Source organism: Nanorana parkeri, unplaced genomic scaffold, assembly GCF_000935625.1.
Source record: "Nanorana parkeri isolate BGI_ZX_2015 unplaced genomic scaffold, ASM93562v1 scaffold553, whole genome shotgun sequence".
In the NCBI taxonomy this organism is placed as follows: domain Eukaryota; kingdom Metazoa; phylum Chordata; class Amphibia; order Anura; family Dicroglossidae; genus Nanorana; species Nanorana parkeri.
In genome coordinates this window covers 289649-305570 of record NW_017306821.1, presented here as the reverse complement: position 1 = coordinate 305570, position 15922 = coordinate 289649, and the positions used below count along the sequence as shown (strand labels likewise).

General features: G+C 43.7%; 1 protein-coding gene across 3 annotated transcripts in view; it reads left to right on the top strand.

Moving 5' to 3' along the window:
- Positions 1 to 4907: 4907 nt before the first annotated feature.
- Positions 4908 to 15922, top strand: part of SLC30A7 (solute carrier family 30 member 7) — a 37623-nt gene continuing 26608 nt past the window's right edge. For all 3 annotated transcript variants that reach the window (XM_018561973.1, XM_018561974.1, XM_018561972.1), the window contains exons 1-2: positions 4908 to 5286; positions 9836 to 9937. In XM_018561973.1, coding sequence (XP_018417475.1) covers positions 5207 to 5286; positions 9836 to 9937 — 182 coding nt within the window. In that variant the 5' untranslated portion in view covers positions 4908 to 5206. The remainder of the gene's footprint in view (positions 5287 to 9835; positions 9938 to 15922) is intronic.

The window sequence follows — 15922 nt, the reverse complement described above, 5'->3', positions numbered from 1 at the left end:
CTATACATTTCCTGTTAAGAACATGAACGCAGATGCCATGTTCAGGTATTATCCAGAGTCAGCATCTACATTCTAACATCCTCAACTAAAAGGATACAATTATGTAAATCCTGGTGACTACAGTGTTCTTATATTGTTATACAGATTATTCCCCTACTTTTGCACCCGCCTGCCAGATAGTTACTATAGTCCAAGTGAGGGATTACTCTGGCAGAAGAGATTATTTTTTTTCTTCTGTCTGCAACAGACTCATGACATCAAAATGCTCCTCTCAGGCCTAGACACAGTCACTTTACAGCAGTGGTTCTCAACCTTTCTAGGGCCGGGAACCCTTGGTAACATTTGGCAAGTTGTGGTGACCCCCAACCGTAAAATGTAGGGATGCACCAATACTAGTATCTGTGTGGTCTCTCAGGAGGCTATGCGGGCTCTCAGGTGGCTAGTGGGACTTTTCTGGTGGCGTCCAGTGCGGGCTCTGTGGTGCCCAGTTGCGGGCTCTGTGGTGATCAAGCACTCACCTCCCCTCACTCCTGCCTGCTCCCCTCTCTCTGGTCCTCTCTGGCCACTGCTGCTGCAGCGTCATCTAGGAGAACTGCTACGCTAGGTGGAGGCTGAGGAGCCTCTTACCTAGAGCAGCACAAGGCACGTGGGGACCCCCTCAACTGTGGGTTGCGACCCACTTTTGGGTTGCGACCCGCAGGTTGAGAACACCTGCTTAACAATTGGTTTTGAATGATAAAAAAAAAAAAAAAAGGTACCAATTAGATTTAATTTTATTTATACCGTCACTATATATTGTGACATCAATTCATTTATGCAGACTGACAATTACTGATAGCTTCACTTTAATCACATCCGTAATCTGTAATTAGTGCAGTACTTTCACTCAAGACTAAAAACAATAGAAGGCGTCTGGCTACTACTTTAGAGAGGAAGGTATAATCCAAGACTTTCACTGAGGAATAAACAATCCAAGCTGGCAATAAAACAATGCTGCAGAAAATATCAGTTAACTGTCAAACTAAAGCAATACACACTGATTAGAAAACACGGAGCGCCCTCTTGTGGTTTAGTTCAGAGGGTTTTTTTAATTTAATGTTAGAAATTAATTTTTCATTACATTTGGATCAGTGGTACCTAAATATTTTACATAATGGGCCAATTCACTGCAAGTAGGACCGAATGGGGTCCAGACTGTGGCCAGAGGAAGTAAAAAAAATGCCCCTATGTCAGTGGTCGATTGGAATAATAAATGCCTGAATGATCAGAAAGATTTTTAAAAATGCAGTGGCACAGATGTAATTCGAAAAAGAGATGTATCCCCTACTGAAATAGAAGGACGTGGTCCTACCAGTAAAGTATCCATGACAGTTTCATTGTTTACAAAATACAGGGTGGTAGACAGTACTCTCTATATAAAAGGATGTCATGCTAAAAATAGAATGAAGTATGTGGGGATTTTTGTGGTCTGGAGACACTAAAATGTTTGTACAAAGCATCCAGTTGCAAATGTATACCTGTTTGTTTAAATGTGGAAAAATGAATAAAAGACTTTGAAAATAAAAATGCAGTGGCGTCAGTGGGAGCCATAAATGCAAAAACAAAAAATATGTGGCACACACGTTATCCCTGAGGGAGGCAGGTAGAACGATGCCGTTAATCAATCCAGGATATCAATGGAGGATCAACTGAAGGTTATTTCGCTACAGCTGAAACTCTATGCTCTCCCTTGTCCAGTATTCACAAGAAAGAAAAAGCCATACAGTGCCCCCGATACTCTGCTGTGCTGTGGCGTCAGTGGCGGGAAGGGATTGGGAGGAATGTTGACTACACATTCCTCCCATACATTTAATCACTAGTAAAGCCTAACGAACGTTCCTTCCTAGTCATTCAAAACTGCTTTCTTTCTTTATTTTTTATACCCATCATCCTGTTTTCTGTGCGCCGTTTTCACGCACTTCCTGGCGGGGAGAGTGCACACGTGACATCACTATGTCATATGCCATATGCTATTTCATTCAGTGGGGCTACAAGTCCCACCATGCATTGCAACCTTGCCAGCACGCATGCATGTCCCAGGTTTTTTTTCTGTAGAGGTCTCAGGCTGCCTGCGTGTGTAGTTGCAGGCAGCATCACCATGTCCCCCTGCAGTTCACGCATGAAAGCTTGGCTCCAAAGCACCCTGCTAGGGAGTGAAGCCACCCTAGAACCGGAAGTTGGGCCAGCACTTAAGGGAGCAATCTAAAACTGTACAACAGGGCTCGACTATGAGAGAAGGAATAGTACAATCAGTTCATTTACGGACAAGAAGCTGATAGGAAGAGAAAGCTGAGTGACAGAATGATGAGCACCTGCTAAATTTAGACCTGAAAATTCCAAACAAATGTAAATCTGTAATTTACATTCACGAAAACCAAATGGAAGCACAAGCATGTCAAAATGTGAAACACTTATAACATAAGTTACTTTAAAGAAGAACTCCAGGACTTTTTTTTATTAAGCACCCTAATTCATATAAGGTACCTCTAATGATGATTATGGTTGGTGTGAACTGAAGCTGTTTACAGTAACAATCCTAGCTTCATTCATTCTGGATACTACATACAGCGCTCTTCGTCTGCTGCTGCTACTGACAGGCATTTTTTTCCTCCACTTACATTTTTATTGAGCATAAAGAAGGTACATACAGAAAAAGTACAATATTCAGAATAAAACACAACAAAACAATAAAAATACAGAAAACATTGTATGAAAAAGAAGGGAGGATTAGCAACATAATATCCCATTCAGCAAAGTATTTGAAATGAAATACAAACATCCTTCTTATAATGAGAAAGTCAAACAAGCTGGCCATACCTCCGGGCATAGCAAAAGTGTGTAGGAAAAATAAATCTGCGCTCCTGGATATGGCTAAATTGTACTTGTATCAAAAAGCAGCTATGAAAATAAAGGAGGTGAACCGCCTTTAGATAGATAGAGTACTTGGAACACAGCGCTAGAGATAAAGTCAACAAAATATGTGTAAATATTCACAGATTGGGTTGAGTGATCAGTGGATATCAATGTATAAATTATGTGTATTCGAAACAGTCATAAAAAGTAAACGAAAAAGATGGTTTGTATCACTATGTGAACAACATAAAGTGTAGCCTATGGCTAATAGATATAAATGACATTCAAACGTAAGTGAATAATCGTGATGAACTTAGATGACAAAGAATAAATAGTAAAATTGAATAATAATAAATAGATAAAATCAGCTTCGATTAAGATTAAGTAATAATAGATGATAGTAGATGGATAAAATCAGCTTTGGTTAGTGAATATAATACGGCATTACGACTTCATTGGAAATATATAACACAGTATCAGAAAAAACGTCTCAAAAAGATTACAGTGAATAATCTGTGACAGTTTTTTCAAAAAAGCTGAAACAAAAAAAAGATAGCATTCAGTGATCTATATTTATATTAATCTTGAATTGTTTCTTTAAATAAGTGAAGGCGATGCCAGAGGCAACAATGTGTCTGATTGGCAAGAAAGCCAGCTTCATGCTCCCTTGTCAGCTGGTGACAACAGAGCATGGAGTCGGATTCTCGGGCGCGGGTAATGACTTGTCATCCGGCTTTGTGATTGGCCAGCTTCCTGACCAATCATGAATCTAGGCGGCGAGTCATTACACGTTGCCCGGCTTCCCAAGTGACGAGGGAGCATGGAGACAGCCAATTAGGAAGCCGGACAGCGTTTAATGACTCGCTGCCCGGCTTCCCGATACCAGAAGCTCAGGTATCGGGCTAGCCATCAGAGCACTTGGGCGAGTACGTGTACTCGCCCAAATACTCGGGATCAGCACCAATATTAGTATCGGTGCATCCCTAAAGTCTAGCCCTACACAGCACGAATTTCTGCAGATTCCTGCTGAACTGGCCGAAGTTCACGCCATGGGTGGCCCTGCCAGGATCACCCGGCCTCACAAACCTTGACCGAAAAATAGGTGCCGGGTGGAAAATAGTTGGCTGAACAGCAGCTGCATCCAATCAGATCCAGTCATTGCTCAGGCATAAGAAAGCTGTGTGTATGTGGCTGTCTGAATACAATAGCCAGCAGGGGAGATTCCCCCATCCATGCTGTTGTGTGGATGGGGGAACTGAGTGATTTCTATGGCTTAGCGCCATGAAAAATCGAAGAGTGTAAGGCTAACATAAATTATATCTAAACCCAAGAACAAAATGCATATTTTGCAGCTTACCAATCTTTAGAATGTGGAAATCAAGCCCAGCGGTTGGGGGACAGGGTGAAAAAAGCGTAATGAAAGACATAAACTGCAGAAGAATCCGAAGACTTTGCAAGTCCTACCCTATTTATCATAAATAGGAACACAATACATTATAATACAATGAGTCGTGAGGTTTATGTCGGTGATCTGGCACATTTTGCATTTACCTCTTTGCAGGTTTGAATGAGGTGCGTAGCTTCTCATGCCTTACCCATTACAATTGTATACTGTAATTCTATGGGACTGGATACACAAGGGTGCAAAGTCCAGTGGCCATATCAGTTAGAAGCTGAGATTTTGAAGGCATTAAAGTGATAATAAACCCATTATATGATTATAGGCTGCCAGAGCTTATAATGCCATTAGGGCCGTGAAGCTTCCGCCCTGTAACCATACAGGATCTATGGCTCGGTTATAATAAAGTCACCATGCTTGTTCACTTACTCCCAATGCACAGCTGCCTCCTTGAGTTCTTCCGTACGGAGTGACGTAACGACGTAGAGCACGACGACGCCATGTTTGATGCTGGCACTCCTAGTGCCAGTGTACAGCCATTGAATTCTCTTGTACGCAGTGACGTAATGTAGCAGAACACGCTGCGGCCATCATTGTTGCTGGCACTTCATCTCCCCCCTCCTACCAGTAAAGCTCAGTCAGCGCTGTGCTGTCCCAGTGGCTGTGCCAGGAAGTCGGCGCGTTGTTCTCTGATCTTATTGGTTGCTAAGTGCTTGCGTGTCAAGCCACCCGCAACTTCCCGGAAGGAGGAAGCGGCTCCCGGGGCTCGGCACGGGTTCTGAGGGATCGGAGCCATCAGGATACCGGTGGAGAGCCGGGCACGAAGGGAAGGGGCGGCGAAGGTCGGATATATAAAGGGTATATCTGGTGATCGGGTGTTCCAGCACTCGGCTGTCCCCAGAAGCGGCTGCCAGGATGTTGCCATTGTCTATAAAGGATGATGAATATAAGCCACCTAAATTCAACCTGGTCCGGAAAGTGTCGGGCTGGATCAGGTAAGTGTACACGTGGCACTATATGTCGTGCTGTATGTCCTGGGATCGGAGCTACACTTCATCTCATCACACATGTTACAATCTGATTGTACAATCTCCTAAAGATCTACCAACAACTTTGTAGTGCAAGGTTGGATACAAATTAATTGGTTTAGGTAGCTCCTCCTCTTTCATAGATTTGGTAGATCTGAAGTTGATTGTACAGAGATTTTATGGTCAGTTGTATGTGACCCTTCGTGTCATGGATCTGCACCTACTGCACGTGTATCGGGTCATCTGATGGCTATAGAGTCCATACCCATGAACGGGTCTGTATAGGCCACTTCTTTAGGGGCACAGTAGATTATAGGTTAAAAATGTCCTCATCCTGTAGTTGACTTCTCTCTTAGCCTTATGGTATGAGAGGTGACAAGTGTTTAGCAGCGATTGCCCGTGGGTGACACCACAGCGATTGATTGTCCATGGATGACGCCACTGTTGTCACATTTCTCTAATAATGAATTGGATGATGGGCGACTAACATGTTGGGTTGCCCACACAGATGATGGTACAATCTCATGTTTAGTTTAATAGTTCGTATCAAGATTGTAGTCCATCACAGGAGTGAGCTTGGAGCAGTGTCTGCTTTACAACACACACAGGGACCATGGGGAACAAAAGTAGCCACCCTCCAGAAGGAAGAACAGTGTAAGCATGAATTCAGAGATGATTTAAGGATCTACAGCCGAGTGATACACAAATAAGATACATTTTTGGTTTAGGTACCTAATGTATTTTTAAGATTTAACTCCTGAGTTTAGTGTCATTTTAAAATAAAATGATTTTCAGGACTTAGAAGTAAGCTTGTATGACAGCGAGGACCCCAGTGGAAGGAAATTGTGTATCAGGCTTAAGGGCCCATTCACACCACATCCAGATCATCTCCAGACCAGATTGTTTCCGGACCCAAAATGCATCTTAATGCACCCCTATGCTGTTTCTGGCCTCTGTTCCAGACCAGGAAAATACTGCTTGTCTTATTTTGTCTGGTCTGGAATGCATATAAACGCATCAAGAACGCACTGGAATGCACCTGTAAGACCATTTTAAGCTTAAAAAAAAATCTAGAACGCAGCAAATTCACAGTAAAAACGCAATGCACTGCATTTCAGATCTGGTCCGGAAAATGGTATGTACCTGCCCAGACCAGGATAGTTTTTGTCCACACCTGAAATTCATCCCAATGTATTCCTATGGTATTTCTTAGCTCTGTTCACACCAGTGAGGTCCCTTCCGGAGCGGGAAAAAGAAATGCTGCATGCACTATTTGTTTCTGGTCCGGAACGCACAAAAATATATGTAACCACTCCAAAAATGCATTTAAATGCCCTGGACTGCACCTGAAGCCCATTTTAAGCTGAAGAAAACTGCGTTTGCAGATCTGCTTCAGATCTGGTCCAGACATGGGCTTTAAAGTCGACCTTACAGTAACCATATAAATCTGCATTAGTAAATAAATAATGGCCAAGAGATGCTCGGGCAACAGGATTTACATGATCGTGTCATCTCCGAGCCACATATTCTGTCCAGGAAGGATATACTCTGGATGATGTCTGAACAAAGATGGCTCCGTCCTTGTCAGGGGGAGTATTTTGATCTCTGTCAGAGGTAATACATGGAAGTGTTAAGCAGGCATACACTGGTCGAATTATGTCTTGCTGACTCAGCCGAGATTTGACCAGTGTGTGACCCCCTTGGGTCGCCCTCATTCCACAAAATTCGACTTTTCAATTGAATTGAAAATTTGAGCATCTCCTGCATCCCTCTGGACATTACATATGAATCATTACAGGTAATTACACAGACCCAACCTATGTTTTATAATAGATTTTTTTCCTGGAGTTCTGCTGCAATGACACATACAATGTCAAGGTGCCGTGCAAAGGTAGTCAAATCATCCGTCCACCCAATGGTGGTGTTTTATTGATGGGTGGAGTCTGGTTAGATGGGTTAGACAATCTCTTATAGCTGTCAGGCACTCCGTGAGATCTCCCTGTTATAAGCCTTAATGTTGTCCTGGGAGTTTGGGTGTTTACAGCCACTTTGGCATGTTCCAGTGTCTCTCTTTATATTCTTCATCCAATTTAAAGTTTGTGTATGCACTGCAATTAAAGGAGGTTGTAATACATGAAATATGGGTTATGTCCCATAATTAGACCTAAATAAACATTTTTGTTTTATTTGGCGGTCAAATGACGGCACAGCATTCCATAGGTTATTATTCCACATTGTGTGTGTGTGTGTCATTCTAGTAAGCTGGTGGGCTGTTTGTGACCTTACACACAGGAGAGGAAGTACTTTCCCTGTCTTTTATATTGTCTTCGGTCCACGCTCCTACAAGCTGTGATTGGCAGGGGGCATTTTGGAAAAGGTTAAGGCAGGATACTTGGTTTGGGATGGTAGAGGCCGTGTTGAAAAGGCAGGCTTTAATTGGTGTCCAAGGGCATGTCAAGAAAGGTGGGCTGGGATTGGTCAGGACTGTCGGCAAAGGCAGGCTGGGATTGGCCAGGGGTGTGTCCAAAAAAGGCAGGCTTAGATTTGCCAGGGGTGTGTAGGGAAAAGCAGGCTGGGATATGCCAGGGGTGTGTCAGGAAAGGCAGGCTGGGATTGGCCAGGGGTGAGTCGGGGAAAGGCAGGTTGGCATTGGCCACGAGTGTGTCGGGGAAAGGCAGGCTGAGATTGGCCACGAGTGTGTCGGGGAAAGGCAGGCTGAGATTGGCCACGAGTGTGTCTTGGAAAGGCAGTCTGGGATTGGCCACGAGTGTGTCGGGGAAAGGCAGGCTGGGATTGGCCACGAGTGTGTCGGGGAAAGGCAGGCTGGGATTGGTGAAGTAGCATATGAGGAAAACTGACTACAGAGATACAGGTATGGCGCCCTGTAACTTCAGGGAAACAGTGGTACACAAACTGACCATGCCAGTATGGATCTGCTGCCATGCTTGATGTGGTCAGATTTCAAAAGCAAAGAAGAGGGACTGGCAGGATCGCCAGGTATGTCTGCCCAAAAGAAGAAATAAAACTACAGCATGATACACACATAGAAAGACACATCTGCAATGTTAAATTTAGTACTAACATACGCTTTAAGTAAAAATGCCAACATGGGAGAGTGGAAACGCCTCAATGGTTACAGGAAGTGTGCCAATCCAGGTCCTCAAATATACATCTCCAATATCCAGGGAAAGATGAGGAAACTGAGGTCACTTAACTCTCGCCCAGCTATCAAAATTGAAAAATCTGTTTCTAATGTACTGATCCAGAAATCGGGTTTCTTGTCTTCATAGCATAACATGTCACCCAGAAGATCTACAGAGAGAGATCTATGGGCTAAAGAGAGAAATTGCCAGAACAGAACAAGTAGAGAGGGCAAACCTTCCAGTGAAAACATTTGTTCTCATAACAGCTTCACTTTGATTTTCTTCCACTTCCTGTTTGGCTTATGGGACAGGAAACAACGGTAAATCACCTAAATTGAATTCAGATGGCCAACAAGAAACCTGGCAGGGGCTCTAACCATCCCCTACTCATACTCTGATTATTGCAGCATTCCATCCAGACACAATGTTTTTTGTTCCTTTTTTGAAAAGTCAAAAACTATATGTAGAGGGATGCATAGTGTATACGTATCACGCATTCCTTTCTGGCCACATAAGCCGGAAATAATCCTTCATTTACACTGACTCATCTTTCAGGTTTTGCTACCCTGCATGTGTCAGAGGAAAGTTCTATTAGTCAACACTGGTTTTACATGGAAATGGTGTCGTTTTTGAAGTAGTTGGCTGTAGGGCTGCAACTAATGATTATTGTAATAATTGATTAGTTGACCGATTTTATTTTCAATTAATCGGATAAAAACAAAATACCATCCTTCATTTAAAATAAAATACACAAATGCAGTGTTACACACCTAAAGTTTACTTCAGAATAAAACTGCATGCACAATTATTTTGCAACTGCACTGGAACGCATGGCATTGCAGTATCGTGCGTTCCAGTGCGGGTGATCACACTGTGGGAGGCACGTTTGGGGTGCCATTGAAATGAATGGCACTGCAACGCACTACCCACAGCAGAATTTGTCAGGTTGAAACCGAAAATTAATTTCCTTTTTTTTCCCCCACCTTTTTTATCATTTATTTTTTAATATTTGTACTGTACTGGAAGTACATGGTGCTTGAATAGCTTCATCCAGAGAATGACAGCTGCCAGTGGCAAGATTCCACAGACGGCAGCTGAATGTAAATACAGCAGGTAGCAGGCTGGTACAATAGCCAGCCTGCTATTAGCCATTTCAAATTGCAATAGCCAATAGCAGGCTGGCTATTTCACCTGCCCACTGCTTGCTGTACCCTCCTCCCAGCGTGGAGGAGAGGGCTAGGAGATCCAACCAACTAATCGATAATGGGAATGAATAGTTGACAACTATTCTCATTATCGACGAGTTGGTTGTGAAATGATATGTTGCTGCTGCTTCTGTGTCTTTAATTTTTTTTACGGTTTTAATGTTGCAGGTCAATCTTCTCAGATTCTACATCAAGAAACTTATTCTGTTTTCTCTGCTTGAATTTATCCTTTGCATTTGTGGAACTCTTCTATGGAATATGGAGCAACAGGTAATGAGTCAATGACTGTGTGTGTATTTTGTCTTTAGCATATTTCATACATGGTACAAATATAAGCCACAAAGTAGCACAATCATTTGTAGAGCTTGATTTATTTATTTTGTAATGATAAGAGCTTGTGCACAGTGTGTAGAGGGCTGTACACGATTAAGAAAAAAGCCCCAGCATATTTCTGTGCCTCCAAATCACAGGTGTTATATACAGCCATCTGTACGTAACAAAGACAGCTGGGAATTGTATGCTTGTGAAAGTTGTTCTGAACGTATGTGTGCAGTCTTCGCCCAGGCATGTATATACATATCTGTATGCATGTATACAATCTGATTAGCATTAACCAGTGTAACAGCATCCTGTCATGAAGGCCCAGTCAGACCATAAAGAGTGCGTTCCAGAGCGTTCGGCCTCTGGAACGCAACCCGTCCAGCTCACTTTGTTTTGGGGCGGGAGGGGGCGGTGCAAGTCAATGGCAACGCAGCCCCCGCCCCCAGTGCAATCGCCGACACCTAAACGCATGGCACATTAGTGCCTGTGTTCCGGTCCAGTGCGAACTGCATAAATAGTGCATGCAGCTAAAAAAATAAATGCACAGTAGTCCTTTAAAAAAATGTAAAGCACTGGTTTCAGCACTTTGCATCAGGGCATTTTCACGAGTCAGATTACTTGTAAAAATGCCTAGTATCTGTACCGATCCTGGTATCTGTATCAGTGCATCCCTACCACATACACATTAGTGCTGCAATTGGTTGTCTGTTACGGCTTCCACCCGTTGACTACCGCAGCACCCAATTCTTGAAGGGATTCACGCGGTCAGGAGTGCGATGGGACCATGGACTATCTGTTTTACAGCGCGTAGAGACGCGCTGTAAAACGCTCAGGCAATTATTGTTTTTCACATTCTACGGGCATGGTTCCCACCTGGGCGTATTTCAGTGCGTAGGAACCTACGCCCAAAGAAGTGCAGGAGCTTCTTTGGGGCATGTTTTCCGCACGTATCCATTAGGATACAGCAAGATAGCCCTCGTAAACGCACGTTTGTTGCGCGTTTCTTTTACCGCAAATCGCGGGGAAAACGCGCATATTCTATACGCCCAGGTGTGAACTCAGCCTTAGGCCTTGTTCACACCAGGCGCCGAGCAGTTGCAGACCGGATCAAAACTGCGTCCAATGTATTCCAATGGTATTTTTTGCTCCAGTTTACATTGCGGCGTGCAGTTCCAGAGCAGGTGAAAAAACTGCAGCAAGACCTATTTGACCTGTTTTGGAACGCATGCAAACGCATCAAAAACGCATGCAAATGCCTGGAACGCACTGAAAGCCCATGTTAAACAAAAAAAAAATATACATATTTTTTTACCAAAAAAAAAGCGGCGCAACCCACTGCACTGCGTGTGCAGAAACCTGAGCGGATCTGCTCTGCATTTGGTGTGAACAAGGCCTTAAGCACATATCTGCTCTAACCAAAGCTATAACAGAATTCTCAAGAATACATTGTTGTCTTTTGGTGGTTGGGTCATTCGGAGCTCTTCATTGTTGTGTTTGGAGAGAGCCAGGGTGTGCAGGCAGTGAAAAGCTTTTAGATTTCTTTTATAACTGTTGGCGCTATATAAATCCTGTATAATAATATCCAGTATAATAGCTTTGCCCCCATTGTGGATGCTTGGACAACAAAAGTACCAAATTTGTGAAAGATGCTGCATAGCCAAAAGGTAGCTAGGACATAAATGGTCACAAAATGAAGGTTTGACATTTTATTGTTGGAAGTCAGAAACCTTAACACCCCCTAGGGGCGTCCCGAGGCTGGGTGACACCCGGAGCGGTAACAGAATGTCACCCCGCCGAGACGTCACTGCGCATGCGCGTGACGTCACCATGCGCATGACGTCATCGAGCAGCGTGGCAGTATTCCGATACCTGCCAGCGTCCATCAACAAGATGGAGGAGGGTACAGTCACCCGGCGGGATAAGGTATGCCCCCTCTCTCCTGATACTGTCGGGCGTTCGGTCCATGACCGAGCGCCCGACTTTTCAGAGGGGGGTGACACCAAAATTAGTCATTTTGGTGTCACCCCTCCAATGGTGTCACCCGGGTGCGGGCCGCACCCCCCTTGTGACGCCACTGAAACCCCCCTTTCCTGCATTGCATTGGTATGGTCCATCATTTACCACTTCCACCATTATATGGCAGGTTTTTAATATAACATTGGTACAAAAAATGAAAAAAAGGCCTCAGTCATGAAGGGGTTAAAGTACACTTACACTTGACGTTGGCTTAATAAATGCTGGAAAGTGTATAAGTATGTGTTGCCCATAATAAGTAATCGGCTCCGATTTTTAGGAGAATAGTGCTGCTGCTCTTTGTACATCAGAATCAGTCTTGGTATTACCTTATCAGATAAGCTTTCTAAGGTCATTTGTATTGCTTGTATAACCGTGATATACTGCTTCTATCCAATCACATTGCAAGTACACTGTAGGCCAGGTGTTAAAGTTCACATAAGTTATACATACAACTGCTTGCTTATGCCCTCCTCAAATTTCATAAAGAACATGTTTTTACTAGTATTCATAAGTATATATGTGGGCCTTGTTGTAAACTGCGTATTGAGCAGTATATGCAAACCTATCTGCATGAATGTTACATAGTATTTGAGGTTGAATAAAGACACAGGTTCATCAAGTTCAACCCATTGCTTGTATGCATGTGTATGCGTGTGTATGAGTCCCTGTGTGATCTTGTTCTTAAGAGTACCTGTACCTCTGTATGTTACGGTCTCTGAGGAAATCGTCCAAATGCTTTTTGAAAGATTCAATACTCTCAGCTGAAACCACTGCTTGCAGCAGTGAGTTCCAGACCCTAACCGCTCTAACTGAGAAGAAGCCCCTTCGCCCCTTGTGCTGGAATCTTTTCTCCACCAATTTTAGGTGGTGGCCTCTAGTCTTTGTTATGAAGTTTACCGTAAAAAGTTTATTGCTGATGTTGCTATCACCATTGAACATCTTGTACATTAAAATCATATCCCCCCTTAATCTCCTCCTCACTTCCAGCGTGAACATATTTACATTTAGTAACCTTGTCTCATAGCTTTGGTCCTCCATCCCCTTAATTAGTTTGGTTGCCCTCCGCTGGACTCTTTCCAGCTCAAGGACATCCTTTGTGTATTGGTGACCAAAACTGGCCCGCATACTCCAGATGAGGCCGAGCCAGCGATCTATAAAGTGGTTCAATTATAGATTTGTCTCTACAGTAGAACCCCTTTTTAATACAAGCCAGAACTCTGCTAGCTTTGTTTGCCACAGCCTGGCATTGCAAGCTATTATTCAATCTGTGGTCTACTATTACCCCCAGATCTTTTTCCATTTCTGACTTCCCTATAGGAGTACCCATTAATATGTATTCCTTTTGCCTATTTTTAACCCCAAAGTGCATTATTTTACATTTATGAATTTCTGATATGTCACAATTTTTATAGCAGTAGTTTCAGGGTTCACATTGGCAATCAAGGCCATGCGCCACCCAGATTAGAGTATTTCTGGGGTCCTGGGGATAGGAAGCCTGTCATTGTCTAAAGGTGCCCAAACACTGCTCGATTCTCGTACGAGAATCGTGGGAAATCCCGCGATCGTACGAGAATCGAGCAGTGTGAATGAAGACGTGCGACCATTTCTACTGTACGGTCGCACGTCTTTTGTCTAAGGAGCACGCTAGAAAACCAGCCGAAAATCGTACGATTTTCGGCTGGTTTGAACGGTGCTCGGGAGACAAATGCTGAACGGGCCGGTGTGCGCACGCGCACACTGCCCGTTCAGGGGGGCGGGCTTGCGATGATCGAGAGTACGATCTGCCTGTCGAAGATGGGCAGATCGTACGTTTTTTAAAAATTATTTTACAACCATTAGTCTTGCGATGGTTGTAAAGTGTATGGCCACCTTAAGCCTGTCCACATGTAATCGCTCAAGGAGCAATTACCTACAGTTAGGGACAGATGAGCGACTCTGAAAGCAGACTGATGGGTCCAAAGCTGCTCATTTGCACCTAGTCACAGGTAATTGCTTCTTGAGCGATTACATGCGGGCAGTGACAGCCTGTCATTGATCATTGATTTATACAGGTTTCCTGTCCGCTGCTGAATGTCAACACAGGGCTGTAACCACCCCAGAAATACTTTGATCTGGGCGGTGTACAGCTCCGCAGGAACATGTTCAAGAAAGGCCAACCTTTTTTATCATTTAGAAGTCCTCGCGGTATACTGAGACGCCGCAGCCGGAGCGGATCCCGACATCGATGTCGAGATTCTCCCAGCTGCGTGAGTGACAGCTGGCTCTGCCTATCTAGAGGCAGAGCCAGCTGTACCCTCCCCCTCCCCCGTCCGTTCCGCCAGTCAGCGCTGGCAGATCGGAGCGGGGAGGGGGGATCCAGCCCCTCCCCTGTCACGGCAGAGAGCCGAGAGGTGAGCAAACACGGTATATGTTCGCTCACCTCCCGATCTACTGAGCCGACCTGTGACAGTCTCATTGTCACAGGTCGGCTAGAACTATGAGGTGAGTGAAAAGCACTCACCTCATAGTTCTCCTTTTTAAGAGTTAATGTGAGCACTCTTTCTCCAAAAAAATCAGGTTCTTTCCTGTGCAGTTTGAATGCTGTTTTGAGTGTAAATTAGGTTTCTGCGTTAAGAGCCATCGACAGTCTTTTTATAGATGGCATAACATTCGTCTTAATGTAATGTACATGTACATGTAGATGAAAGTTAATTAAGTATATAGAACATACAAGGATTTATAAGCCAATGTAAATAGCTACTGGCGGCTGCTGCTTGTATAACAAGTTGTGCGATGAATGGCTGCCAGAAGTTCATCTTATTTATACATTTCCAAACGGAAGCCGAGTTTTAACACTTTAGGCACAAAGGGCTGTTGTGTCTTTGGGACAGGCAGTGAAATCACCCCAAAATGGGCTCAGACACACGCCAAAAAAAAAAAAAAGTGATAACAAAGACCCCTTTAGAAATGTGTAATAATCTAAAAAAAGGATACTTCTAGATAATTGCAGACTTTTCATTCCTTGCATCCCTTATACTTCTTTCCCTCCCCTTTCTTCTCACAGTGGCCATTTTTTACTACGGGCAGATTACTGTATCTGCTTTTTTACTTCTGGAACTCTGGCACATGTGACTAGGACATGTGACCATGCATATCTCGGGAGGAAAATGCCTTTTCCTGGGATCTCGTGAGATTACAGATGAGCTTTCCCAGCAATGCTCTATTGATGTAACCTTTCCCGGATGCATCTGTTAGGACCAGGAAGTGGAAAAACAGTAATTGTAAGCAACAGAAAAATAATGAATGGAAGATGATTTCATATCCGCATGAAAAGCTGTATGCTGATGTGATTTTTTTTTTTTTTAGTGAAAGGTCCACTTTAACCATTCCCTACTCTATGCAAGACAAACAAAAAAAACACCTTTTATGGCTTTAGGCACGCCACAGACCTTACAACCATCGCAAAAAACGTACGATCTGCCCATCTTGGACAGGCAGATCGTACTTGCGATAATCCGATTCCGATGACCGCAATGCTGAACGGGCAGTGTGCGCTTGCGCACACCGGCCCGCGCGGCATTTATCTTACTAACATGCCACACACCCGCCGACAATCGTACGATTCTCGGCGGGTTTTCGAACATGTTCCTAAGATAAAAGTCGTGCGATCGTACAGTAGAGACGGTTGCACGCCTTACATTTCCCGCGATTATCGTACGATTATCGCAAGGTGTGTGGGCACCTGAAGAAACATTTATATCTGAGCAGTGCCGTGATTAGTTGAGATAAATATGTAGGTAAGAAAATAATGAAAAGCACCTGCTCTATGCGGTATGCAAATACAGGTAAAGGTGTTATCTTTATAATTGTGGGTTAGGTGAGGTGTGTCATACATGCCATGTTGAAAGAAGCTGGAAGCATTTTTTTTTTTTTTTTTTT